The sequence below is a fragment of the Fusarium tjaetaba genome (assembly GCF_013396195.1).
Source record: "Fusarium tjaetaba strain NRRL 66243 chromosome Unknown NRRL66243_c0000095, whole genome shotgun sequence".
NCBI classification, from domain to species: domain Eukaryota; kingdom Fungi; phylum Ascomycota; class Sordariomycetes; order Hypocreales; family Nectriaceae; genus Fusarium; species Fusarium tjaetaba.
The window spans coordinates 1-13,479 of record NW_023501291.1 but is presented as its reverse complement, the minus strand read 5'-3'; the positions used below and the strand labels follow the sequence as shown (position 1 = coordinate 13,479).

The 13,479-nt window shown below is 48.2% G+C and overlaps 3 protein-coding genes across 3 annotated transcripts; 1 reads left to right on the top strand and 2 right to left on the bottom strand.

Annotated features, from left to right (window-relative positions):
• Positions 1-50: 50 nt before the first annotated feature.
• FTJAE_5059 (kinase) lies at positions 51-2,516 on the bottom strand (the record flags this gene model as incomplete). The annotated part of the gene is made up of 2 exons (XM_037351528.1): positions 51-1,927; positions 2,003-2,516. 2 exons carry the CDS (start codon positions 2,514-2,516, stop codon positions 51-53), a joined length of 2,391 nt encoding a protein of 796 aa, XP_037207806.1.
• Positions 2,517-3,304: 788 nt separating this feature from the next.
• On the top strand, positions 3,305-8,223 carry FTJAE_5058 (uncharacterized protein; the record flags this gene model as incomplete). The annotated part of the gene is made up of 3 exons (XM_037351527.1): positions 3,305-3,321; positions 3,387-7,291; positions 7,343-8,223. 3 exons carry the CDS (start codon positions 3,305-3,307, stop codon positions 8,221-8,223), a joined length of 4,803 nt encoding a protein of 1,600 aa, XP_037207805.1.
• Positions 8,224-11,596: 3,373 nt separating this feature from the next.
• On the bottom strand, positions 11,597-13,248 carry FTJAE_5057 (aldehyde dehydrogenase (NAD+); the record flags this gene model as incomplete). Its single annotated transcript, XM_037351526.1, has 5 exons — positions 11,597-11,883; positions 11,933-12,275; positions 12,328-12,388; positions 12,436-12,884; positions 12,934-13,248. 5 exons carry the CDS (start codon positions 13,246-13,248, stop codon positions 11,597-11,599), a joined length of 1,455 nt encoding a protein of 484 aa, XP_037207804.1.
• Positions 13,249-13,479: the final 231 nt, after the last annotated feature.

Sequence of the window (13,479 nt, the reverse complement as noted above, 5' to 3'; positions counted from 1 at the left end):
ATTGGATCAGTGCGTTACTCTCCTTGAATAAATACCCTAGAAGTCTACTTCTACCACAATCTGCCTAATATCTCTTTCTTCTCAGTCGACTTCGTAGTCTCCCACAAACCACCTCCAACAACACTAGTAACAGTGGCATCCTTCTCCCTATGCTCTTCACACACAGTCGGCGCCTTCTCGCCTTGACTCTCATGGTAGAACTTGGAAACTTGGAAATTATGTTTCGATCCTCCACATGCCACCTTTATCTCACTAAGCTTGAGCTGCGGGAAACACCCATCACACCAGTTATGCTCAGGATAATCAGATGATTTGTTAGCTGTTGCAAGTCGGATAATCTTGCGGCACAGTTTATTAGAGCAACAAACTGTTGGGTCCATAGCAGGCCATTTGCTTCTGAACGTGAGTTTGCCAGATACCAGCATTTCCTTGTTCGTCAGAAGCCCCAGCTGACGACATGTCGCCTTGCATTCATGCAAGGCGAAGAAGAACTTGAACCCTTCTTCACCGAGGTTCGTTTCACCGAGTTTGAAACGTTCAGGATCCTTAGTCTGAATTGCAGGATCGGTGAAAGAGTTACCTACACCTTGAAGATCCGTGACCAGAAAATGGCCCCAGGAGCGCTCAAAGGTAAAATGCGAGAAGGCTTGCGCAATCTCATTGAATGGATTAGTGTCGTCTTCCAAGACATAAACCCCGTTACTATTATACTTGATGTATTCGCCTTCGATAAACGGCTCCAGCGACAGATTGTCGTCTGACTTGGATCCGCGAGACATGTCCTGAAGACAAAGCGTAGTTATAAAATCGATAGGCTGTGAGGACTTGATAAGCCCGTTGAACTCCAGCGCAAATGCTTTACAAAGCGCTTGCATTCGCATGTCCTCAATTAGATTGGCGAGCCTGTGTTCAGTATGTTTGAATGACTTGAGAACGAATTTGCTCGTGGTTGCAGCTGGGCGAGCATACGCCGCGACGCGCAGAGATCCTTCAGCGAATGGCTTGGAACGCGCGTTGATATCGAGCTTGACAAGCCCAAGCTTGATGTTCTCATCGTTGTCCAACATTGCATCCAGTGTATCAGCCCCATGGACGCTCAGGTCCAGACAAAAGCCCTCCGTGGTGAGCTTCTTGTCTAGCCAGCCAGGGGTGTTCCAGCGCGGTGGTGATGTCTCAAGAGCAACGCTTTTGCTGGCTACACTTCTGGCAACACTGCCATCTTCCAAGATAGCAGTTAACTCTGGGCGTCCAGACATGTGCGAGCCACCACGGCTCCCGCCCCTCATTGCCAGAGTCAAGCGGTTTGCTGTACGCGATACTGAAGACGTGACAGTGCTGACAACCAAATGCTTGATGGCTGTGTATCCAGTTCCGAGCTGGAGTTCTTCGAAAAGGGGCCCAGTACTCGTGGCTGTTCTCTTGGCTCGTGACTTGGCCAAGATGAGCGAGTCCTCAATCGCAATGTTATAAGAATTCTTCTCGTGGAGCTTGACGTCCGCTCCCGAAAAGCCACCGCTGTAGGACTTGCCAAACTCCAGGGCCATGCGGTCGGTAGATGAGTTGATTCGCAGAAGAGCATAGTTGACCTTGAGTTTGACAAGGCGGCTCAAGAGATTTGCATGAGTGAGACCATGGGGTTCACTGGCTGTTCTGTAGTAGTCATCGTCACTCTCCTCATAGTCATGTAGAGCATGTCCATGAGGAGGGGCATCGGCGATGTGGATCAGACACCTGGTGTGTTGCATCCATGATGCATTGATAGCCTTCTGTATACCGCCCAGAACATCCTCAGGGATATCCCCACCACCTGATGCTTGAAGGCTGGCCAAGAAGTTGTATACCTCTGTGACAGCTGTAGTAAAGTCGAGGAACTCTATGTTGGGCTCATCGCCATGGTCTTTGTATCCAACCACCGCGACGCGCACATCTGACTCGTTTAAAAAGACCTCTTAGATCTCTTTGACGATGGATCGGATCTGATTCTTTGCTGTCTCTATGTAACTATTCATAGAGTATGTCGTGTCAAGAAGGAACAGTATATCAGTCGAGCAGGAGCTTTTGAACAAGCCAGACTTGGAGTAAGCTGGGGCTGCAGCGTTGGCACGCGCAACCTCTGACTTGAGTGCTGATAGCCGACTCTTGCTATAAGCAGCCGAGATAGTCGAGCTATCCTTGACCCTGGTTACTGACGATGGGGTTGGAGCATTGTTGTGGGTTCGATAGGAAGGAGGCACGCTTGGTCCAGAACCTGAAGCATCACGAACCAAAGAGGCACGGAGCAACTCATCTGCTGCGGAAGAGCCCTTGGGTTTGGATATGCTTGAGCGAGTGATGCTTGCTGAGGAATGGGGCGTCTTGGCCTTCAATGTTGATGCTTCTTGTGCAGTAATGTCAGGCTTGCGAATAAGAGATTGACGAAGAAGATCATCCGCAAGCCTGGCAATACTGTCTTTGGAGCTTTTGGTGTTGGACTTTACGGATCGCTTGACCGAGGCAGATGGATCGCGTGGGTCCATGGTGATTGAGACTGTTGCAGCATTCACAGAGGGGATGGCAAAATCTGAGTGAATGATCTAACGGAGTAACAGGACTGAAGTGAGTCGCCATCGGTTTATTATCATATATGGACGAGATGGCCACCGGCTCGAGGTCTGGACACAGCCTGTGCATCCGTAGTTGGGGGCACCAATGAACCTGAAAAAAGAGATGACTGCCTATATTTTCAAGCCATCTGCAAGCCCCATGCATCCAGACATGGGGGCCAAAGCCATGTAGGCCGGAGCCTTATTTCTTGCAAGCACTGATTCAGAACGACATTTCAATCCACCAAGCCAGTGGATTACTCCCGGAATACTAGTCATTGGTAAAAAATGGAATCGGAATAATCTGGTGAATATACTCGAGTATTTCGTGGTTGAATCAATTTCTAGAGGGCGAAGTTTGTATGAACAGCTGCAAAGAAAAGACAATCCCCCGCGAGAGCCTTATTTCACCAACGCTCTGTGACTGACTGACACGTAGCCTACATATTTCTGCAGCTAAGGCGGATTATCACCTGGTGGCTGCAAAGTCCAGCGGCTAAGTTGGAAATCAGACGGGCTGTCTGCCTGCGGCTGAAGAGGGGTTTGCCATTTACACGATGCCTATTTTTGCAGCACCTGGCGCCTTGTTTTCAGAGCGATTGGCTCGTTTCGCGAGCTGAAAGATTCGGACCCTGGAGTGAGACTCGAAGGCAGAATCGGTGTTGCCTGTGGCGGCCGGGCTCATTGTAATTTTGCTACTCAATCATTTTCTCAGTTTCGAGATGACCTTCGTTTCTGTGTGTGTCTAGACTACTCACACAAGGTCGTCTCTTCATTAAGCCTTTATTAATAGATATGTAACAGCTGGAGGATGGATAGCCGAAATGGGTTTCTCTCAAGCCTCGCTGTCGGCTCAACCTTGTCTCCCAATCTCGATATCCTCTCTCGCTACGCCGGCCTCTCCGTTCCCTCCCCGATCGAGACGCTCAAAACTCCTTCTCCGATCGACTATGAAGCCTCCACAACCATTGAACATCGCAGTACTGCACGCGCATTGCTGGTGAGAGCGCGAACAAGCGATGCAGGCTACCGTCCACCAGACCAACAAAAGAGACATCTCTTGCGCGTACCGAGCCGAAGAAGCTTGAAGCTGAACGAAGAAAAATGGACTTTTACAAAACATGAGGTCGGAATGGTTCTTAATGAGCTTCTTTGTATGGCTCCGTTGCCCGATGTGCAAGTAGCGCACGCAGTGCTTGCTTCTGTACACATAGACTCGCTGGATGAGCTGTGGGAGCACTTCAAAGACAACAAGCTCCAAAAGAGGCAATCCAGCATTTTTCGGCGTTCAACGTCTTCAAATAATGGATTGTCTAATTGGTTGAGTACCGTCACGGGCCAGGAAAACATACCGTATATCCATCTACTGTGCCATTACAACGCAGGGCCCAATTTGTTGAATCAAGCCTTTGTAATTGCGCTCGCCAGGCGCAGCATTCCTTCAATGAAGCTTCTTCTGAGCTTTGGCGCGTGCATCTTACCCATCTGCAAAGACTATGTGCAACCATTTGTGGCCAAGGACGACGTCGACATTGTAAAGCTTTTGCTTTCGGCTCCAAAGGGCATGAATGTTGAGGACTGGCAATACTCCCTTCAAGCAAATATTGAGGGAGCTCCACGTGGTATATGCAAAACGAGCACTCTGCTTCAATGCGTCCACAATCGGCCAGATATTGCAACTGGGGAGTATCTCCTCAGAGCCATCGATGCGAACAATGTTGCCGCTGCCGCCGTTCTTCTTTCCTACCTGACTACTCGAACATGCATGATGCCTCCCATGTTTTCCGTTCAGAAGTTCAATGTCGCCTCTTTCCTAAGTACAACCGGCAACGAAGTCGAGCATGAGAATCTTGCTGTACAGGCATGCAAGCGCATCTCGGTAAACCCCGATTACGAGACAAGATACAAGCTCTACTGCCTTCTCGATGAAGCAAATCTTGTGAGAGATGTGCCGGCTCTTCGGCAAGAGATGTCTTACAGCGTCATGGCCAAAAGGACCGCTATGATTCACCTTCTGGTCAAAGCCGGAGTGCGTCCATCTATCGAAGAGGCTGTATCTATGATGGACTTTTCCATTCTCGGGATAATGCTTGCCGCGATGAGAGGAAGAGACGACTTCCCAAATCTGCTGTCACTTGTCCGGTTCGACACTTCGGAAGACGATATGCTTCGTTTTCTAGGTATGTTGGCTTCAAACGACTTACACTGTCGAGGACAACCATTGGATGATAAGTTCATCGAAGCTATTTCCAAAAGACATCATCGTACTGTTGTTGCATTCCAGCAAATGGGTGCAACCACCACGTACAAGACCATCCAAATGGTCACCGGCTCTGCCGATGTCGAGATGCTGGGGATTCTACTCCAAGGAGATATTAGTGATGGGGAGCTTTCTCCTGCACTATCAGACGCAATGAAGATTGCAGATCCGTCAACTCGACGCACGACTGTCAAAATGCTCGCTGATAAAGGCATACGGAAAGAAGCTCTACATGAACAACTGTGTCTCATCATTCAATACCCAGACCCTGATATGAAGCTCATCAAGATTTTACTCCAATATCAGCTACCGCTGCTTGGGAAAGGCGGCAGGTTGAATGTAATGCACCTCGCCATTCACAAATCATCTCTCGCAGTAATAGAGCTTCTCTGGAAATCCTATCCTCACCCGGCGTCCCTGTCAGAAGCCCTCCCGAAAGCCTTTTCGCGCATCGCAGAAGACGGCGGGAGTCTTACCCACGATATCATCCAGTTCCTTCTCAAGAATGGCGTGAAGGGAACAGGACTTGACAAGACGCTTCTGGTAGCTTCTGGGTCCAAGAGTCCTCGCGCATTGGATATTATTCGTTTATTGCTCAAACATGGTGCAAATGCGAACTATAACCACGGCAATGCTTACGCTGCTGCATGGAACGATTACGCTAGGTTCGAGGTTCTTTGCAAAGCCTGCCCAGTAAAGGAAGCTGTCGCCAAGCGACTTCTTCCGTTACTACTCGAGGCGAGTGTTGCCAACACACAGGCATTGGAGCTAATGCTGCAGTCAGCAGCATCGAATGGATCACAGACAGACTTTACAGAGGTGCCAAACTTATTGGAGGGCCATCCAAACATGGCGGCTATTATTCCATGTCTCATGAAACATGGCCTTGATGTAAACCTTCAGAAAGGCGTGATCATACGGTTTGCCGTGGAGAAGAGCGACCTCCCGCTCTTGAAGACATTGCTCTCCGTCAATACATCTACCAATTCCCTCAAGACTGGTTTCGCAGCTACGAAGAAAACCAAGATTCGAGAAACGAGGCTTGATATGATGAGACTCCTCCTCGATAAAGCCGGCAATGCGGAAATTGGTCAGTCTGAAGTGCTAGACGACGAAACACTAGAGGCTTTTTCGAAGTCAGGTGATGACAGGGGCTTCAAGATCCTTCTTGCCCACAAGCCACTCGTCAGCACCAAATCCCTCGTTATTGCTGCGATCTCTTCAAGGTCCACGACTATTTTAGAGATGCTGCTTTCACGTCAACCAAGCGGGGAATCTATCACTACCGCTTGCATTGCGGCATTCAGATCGCCCAAGCTGAATGATGATCAGAAAGAATCCGTCCTTGAGCTATTACTAGATGCTAAGCCAGGGCTCACGAAGGCTGAAACTTCTAGCCTACTGCATGCGATGGTAGAGCAGTATGGAGACTCCACGCTAGTTCCACTGATGCTCATGAAACGCGGTGTAGAAGTCACGGCGGCTCACCTCAAAGCGACTCTCATCTCAAGTAGTAAAGAGTTATTCACACTTCTAATTCGCGAAGTGAAGCCCACTAATGCTGTAAATGAGTGCTTTGCGCAAGCAATGTCGTCCGCCATGACGGTAGAAAGGCGTCGCTGGATTTGCGAAGCCCTTCTAGACACCGGAAAAGTTTCAATTACTGCTGCCTCGGGAGCGCTCATCTTATCACTTAACGAAGGGACACCTGACGTGGGACTGGTAAAGCTGTTACTCAAACATGGCGCTGATGTGAAGTTGAAGGAATTCCGTCCTCTAAGAATGGCTTTCAAACTCAAATCGGCAGAGGTTACCGAGCTACTCATCCAATCTATCAAGGACGATAATACCGCTGCTGCAGCGTTCGACCTGGTACGAACCTCGACGGCGATGAAGCCAGCGTTCAGATACAGGGTATATACTAGTCTTCTGAAACACAAAATCACCGAGGATAAACTCACACTAGCTCTCATCGACACATTGAAGAATGCTCCTGACATAGATACCATGAGACTGCTCCTTGAACGAGGAGCTAGCCCAAATACAGACGACGCCAAGTGTTTTGTACTAGCCTGCAAAGCGGGCAATGAGGCCGCTCTCAGAATCATGTGTCAATATGCGAATGTTGATGCAGTGACTCTGGCTCTAATTGAGCACTGCTCCAAAGAAAAGGAGGTCATCACGTGGCTGAAGACTTCCATGTCCGAGTTACGCAAAGCTCATCTTAAAGACTCGAATCTCCTGTACATGGCCATGGCCAAGTTCCCTCAGGGAGGCACTCTAGTAGAAAGGCTGCTTCATTACGGGGTGTCACCGGGGGCGATGAAATCGGCTTCTTTATGCAAACAGTGGAAACGTGAGCCGATTACACCTTTGCTTTGGGGGCTCATGTCGGACTTGAAGATATCAAACAGAGCCCTGCTAGCCCTCGTCGCCAAGGGAGATGATGGTAAGTACTACCGGAGCTACTTTGATCGATTCCATGGCTGACGATGACCAGCGAATTTATTGTACTCGACACCCAGCTCCCAGGTATCAGCTGCTTTCGCCTGTATGCTCGACCCCGAACGCAACCCCGTTCTCGAATATCTCCTCAAATTACACGGCAAAGACATCAGAATATCTGTTATTCCGGGGCGTTCATTCTCCTACCTAAGTCAGAAGCCTAAAGCACCAGATCCCACCAAATCCATGACCCGCGACCTGGTTTTAAGCGAAGCAGCTCTCTACCTAGGTAACCTAAAAGCCTTCATTTCTTTAGGTGGCGGTAAAGATACAAACAATGGGTCACTACACACAGCTGCTTTGCTTGCGCTGCCAGAATTTGTCCGGTGGCTGCTACAATGGTACAGCGCAGATCTCGAGCACGAGGCTTTTGGGATGATGATTCCTCTCGTGGTAGCTTGTCGCTCAGAGGCACGGCCGTGGTGCAGGGTTGCCAACGCTGAGAGTACTTTTGAGAAGCGGAGGGTAAAGACGATGCAGCTGCTTGCCAGAAAGACGGATCTGTCTTGGCGCAATCGAAGAAAGACAGTACTACACTTCGCCATAGATGAAGGACCAGATGCTCTGCAAGCTATGCTGGAAGCCCTCGATGTAGCCCACGATGCGCGACGTAATGAGCGGTATCTATATACGGACCGAGAAGGTATCATATACTCCCTCAGTTACTACATCAGCCATCTCTTGGACCCCGACAACAAGGATCCTAAAACCCTTAAAATGATCCAATTGCTGCGCGGCACCGGTAAATTGAAGGATATTATGTATCGACCTGAAGGACCGGCCCCTGGAGTTGAACAGCCGGTTGGGTATTGTGGGATGCCGCCAGACCTTGAGAGGAAGTGGGATGCGTATAGCGACTATGATTCTGTGTATTAGAGCAGCCGAAGTGGGAATGAGATTATATGAGACGTAGTTTGACCCAGGATTCCGTTGAAAAGTTGATATATGCTTTCGTATAGAACTCGATTGATAGACTTACATACATTGGGAGTAGAGAGGTGTCGCTTATTGTAAATAAGGTGCAATATTTAGTGGACGGGATATGCTCAAATTACTCACTTTGCTGTAAAGAACTCGGAGACATCCTGGGAAAGACGTCTCTTGTCGCATATGCAGCCAGTCCTCGCTTTGTCGCCTTGTCTATATCTAACTTGACCATTCGCAGCACACGGAGAAATCTTTCAAGGGCTCTACATGCGCCTCACAAATTCAAATGAACGTTTACTCTCGACCTGCAAGAGGAGGCAAAAGAGCTTAGTGCCTGATTTCTAAGTGATCAAAGAAATGGAGCAATTTCGATATATAATAGCGAACCTTTAGATTCTGTTAATCTGGCTCTCCGATCTGATTTTCTCGCTCTCTGAGAGCTTGGCTATAGTCGCGGACTGAAACACGGCTTTCGTTAAGAAAAAGGAGTCAATTTTTTTACCTACTTCCAAAAAGACACTAGAATAATATCGCATTTTTGCCTTCCATTACTGTCTTCGTACCAAAGCAACATGGACTAAGCTCCTCTTAATGCTTTCATCAACAGCCCCCCTTATGCTTGCATGGCCATCATTTCATCGGTTTACCCAAAAACGGTGTGTTGACAGGCGTAGGATCCATTCTTTTCAATGTATTGCTCCTGAAACGCCCTCTCTGCCTATTTCTCCTGCTTCGTCTATTTCTCCTGGCATGAGAAGCGGAAATCTGTGCCTGAGCTGTAACGATTTGAAGGGGCGGTCGCCGCCGTCGAAATCTCTGTATCTCTTCCGGGGTGATGTGCGTACTTCGATGATTCCTACTATGAGGTTCAGCCAGAGCGCCATTCTTTCTGGCTGGAACTGGTGTTCTTTGTGTAATAGGGAAGGCCGCTTGGGAAGACTCGGTAAACGCTTCACCCGCTAATGCAGAGGACTCGGTTTCTTCAACTTCATTTTTTAGGGAAGTAATTCGTTCCTCTAACATGTTGCTGATTTCACGCATCTTTGATACGATGCTATCATTGGGTGGAAGGAGACTGATCGCGTTGGCATGGTTGTTGAGAGTGCTTTGCAGTTGAGAAATGAGACGAGTTCTCTGATCCATATCACTAAAGTCTGTTTAGCTCTGTCTATAAATATTTTCGGAACCGAAGGGCTAAGACGTACGGCATCTTGATAGTTCTAGGCCTTCAGCTCAGTCCTGTCAACAGGGATCCACTTGTAAGAGACTGTGGGATGCGTTTGACAGTCAGTGTCTAGATACAGGTTTTGGGACTTTGGGAAGAATAAGATATCAATTTCCTGGTAAATATAGGTTTCTGGACTGGCTGCTCTAGTGAATGAGAGCAGCATGTTACTATTACACAGCAGGTGAATCATCTTTTGTCGTCTATTCGAACGATGAAAGTCTCTCTTTCAACGTGATAATATTCTTTGATTATTTCTATAAGTCTTTCAGCGACTGTGCCTAGTATTTAATGTACTTGCGACCTGCGATGCAACGGCTGCCTATTAGGCTGAAATGAGTTATGCCAAACATCTTACAGCCAGGGTTCATGTCAGCAGTAACAACCCCGTTGAGACGTAACAGTAGCCAACCTAAAGAGACGGCCAAGCATGAAACTTATTCCTTAAGAGCAAGAGAACATGAGAACTAGATCAATTTAGGTAGTAAAATCGACCCCACAAAAGGTATCCTAAGCTTTTCCTAAATTTATGGGAAGCTACCTAAATCTTTTCATCACTTAGGCATAAGGTCACGAGTTTGATTTCTTCCCCCGGCTATCGTCTAATGATCAAGGAATAGCTATGTCCACCTTGTTATTCTTGGCAGACCACCAAAGGAACAGCTCTCCTTTCGGAGAATGTGGTTGGCCAACCAGGAAGCCGTGAATACAAAATTAGGCAATGGAGTTGACGAGTCTGGCCAATCACCACTAGTTATGACTCCGAGACCATGTATAAATCACTCCAATAGCTCCCTGCACCCTCATAAAAACTTGGTATACGATCGCGTAATTAAGAAGCTTAACTCCGAGGGTGACAAACAGATGCTGGCCAAGATATCCATGGGTCACTTAAATACTCACATTCTCTTGTCGGTAGCTTATCGTAACCTCATAGTTCGGGTCTAAGAACACCAAGCTCACTATACATGCAAGTCATCATATTTAGTACAACATCGAGTCCACCATTCACTATGCAGCCACAGCAAGCCTCGTAGCTTTCATCGGTGCCGGAGCCCTTTACTACTCTTCACCACAACCAAAGGCCCTTGAACTCGTCCAAATTTCAAACACTTGGATCGAAAACGCCACCATTCGTTCCAACGGGGATCTTCTTCTGACAACAATCGGAGAAGGAAAGGTATGTTCTTTTTCTCCGAACGCTACACCTGCTGAATACAACCCCATTTTCAACATTGAGGGAGTGAATGCACTATCAGGTATCGCCGAAGTTGGCCGAGATGTCTTTGCTGTTACCGGAGGCGTCTTTTAAGGGATGTATCAAAACAACACCATTATCTGTGTTTGCAACCTAAAGCTTAACCTTATAGGCCGCCGTCATGCATAGTTCAGAAGTCCAAGTACGGGCCAGTTAACGGTATCTTGGCTCTTCCGCGGCATAAGCACATCATTCTTGCTGCAGATGCCGAAAGGGGGCAGATTTGAGAATTGATACGACTACTGGACACGTCGGAGTAGCTATCAAGGACAAAGCACTTGCTCCAATTCCTGGAGGGCCCTTCCCCATTGGTGTAAACGGAATCAATACTTTCGACGGCTACCTGTACTTCACCAACACAGCTCATCAGTCCTTTAACCGGGTCAAGATCGATGACATGGGAAACAAACTTGGCAACTTTGAGGTTCTCTCCAAGCTTGGGATGGTCCCCCTTATGCCCCGGATGACTTTTCCATGGACCGACATGGAAACGCGTATGTTGTTTATTGGCAGGATAGGGTTGTCAAGATCACTCAGGGGGGGAAACAAACTGTTCTCGTAGAGGGACTTCTTGCCGGCCCTAGTAGTGCCGTATTTAGCAAAGACAGAAACACCTTGTATGTAGTTACATCTGGACAGAACAACCTTGCAGTCTCTGGTGGACAAATAGTGGAGGTCAAGCTGTAAGGTACTGAGCAACAGCTAGCACAATCGAACTCAGTTCTCACTGCTGATTAAGCCCTCAGCCAAAAGTCTCAACAACAAAATAACAAAACCAAACGATAAAATACGTCGAGATATTCTGGGTCTTTATCAAATTGGATTAAGATACCTTCTACCTAAAGCTTGCTCACGAAGAGACTCTGCACATTACAGAAACCCTTGAGTCCGTTGATGCCCCACTCGGCACCGATTCCAGACTGCTTGTGACCACCGAAGGGGGCCATGGGAGTGATATCAAAATGGTTGTTGACCCAGACAGTTCCCGCCTCGAGTTGCTTGGCCACCCGCTCAGCTGTTTCAATGTTTGCAGACCAGACGGAGGCTCCAAGACCAAGCTTGGTATCGTTAGCACGTTCGATGACTTCATTTTCATCCTTCCATGAAAGGATAGGGAGGATAGGGCCTATCTTTGTTAGTGACTATGCCAAGACTATGTGCCGCCAGGAACTTACCAAAAGGCTCCTCAACCACAATTCTTGAGTTCTCGGGAGGGTTGTCAATCACCGTAGGCTGGATATAATAACCATCCTTGGGCGCAGGATCAAACTTGCCACCCGTAGCAACCTTCCAGCCTTGCTTCTCAATGTCGTCGAAGAATGTCTTGACTCTGTTGTACTGCATTTCGTTCTGAACGGGACCGTGGCTAGTTCCTTCAGACGAACCGTCACCGAGCTTGTAGTTCTTGACGTGCTTGACTACCGCGTCGCGGAATTTCTCGTAAATGGATTCGTGGACATAAATTCGCTTTACGTTCAGGCAGATTTGGCCTGAGTTCATGAATGCAAGTGTAGAAACCTGTCGGTCGTTAGAAAGGCCGCAACTGTTTCATACCATTCATTAGGCTTACCTTTTCAGCCACGCTCTCAATGTCCACATCAGGGAACACAACAGCAGCATCATTGCCACCCCTGTCAAATATTAGCTACCATAGCCACATCCAGAGAGTGATTCTCACAGCTCAAGAGTAACACGCTTGAGTGTCTTGGCAGCACTCTGCATAACCAGCTTTCCAGTATTGGTCGAACCCGTAAAGCTGATCTTATCAATACCCTCATGGCTCGTGATCCAAGGTCCAAGGTTATCATCACCACTGAGTGACTGAACAACACCAGGAGGGAAGAACTGCTGCGCCAGCTCGACCAGCTTCAGGCCACAATAGGGCGTGAAAGGCGACGGCTTTACGATGATTACGTTTCCTGTAACAAGAGCCGGTGCAATCTTTGCAGCTGCCAACATGAGGGGGAAGTTCCATGGGACGATAGCAGCGGCTACGCCGAGAGGAGTGTATCTGGTGATGATCTTGCGGCTCTCGCTGTCCTCGACGACCTCTTCGGGGAGATCAATGCTAGCTTGACCTCTGACCCAGGCGATCGCAGCCTCAGCCTCACCAGAAGCTTGAGCAATCTAAGTCATTAGTAATGTCCTTGTTTTTTGTTCAGTACCAAAGTCTTACAGGTTTGCCTTGCTCGGAAACAAGAAGATCGGCGAATTCCTTCTTCTGAGCTTCAATGGCATCAGCCCAAGCAAAGAGCTTTTGCTTTCGTTCCTCCCAGGGAACCTTTGACCAAGACTTGTAAGCCTTTCGGGCAGCGTCAACAGCTCGGTTCAGATCATCCTGGGTGGCGACAGGGACTGGGGGCTTCTTCTCAAGAGTCGCTGGGTTAATGCCCTGGTGGGACTTTTGAGTAGGCGCGCTCTCGCCGTTGATGATCTGGACATAGTTGTCCTTGAGGCTGATAGGGTGAGACTTTGTTCCGTTGGTAGCCATTGTGAATAATGAAAAGCAATACGAGATTTGACAGAAGAAGTAGTTAGAATAGGGTTTGTTTCAACCTTTTTATAATTGTTACTCTGCTTTCAGCTCGATAACCCCCTCACTTTGGTTAACGTCAATGAAAACGCCAGACGAATCATGTTGCATATGCACTATCGGTCTATCGTACAAGACGAGACATGCACCGGATACTTAGATCCCGAAGGTACTCGGCTTCGTCCACCC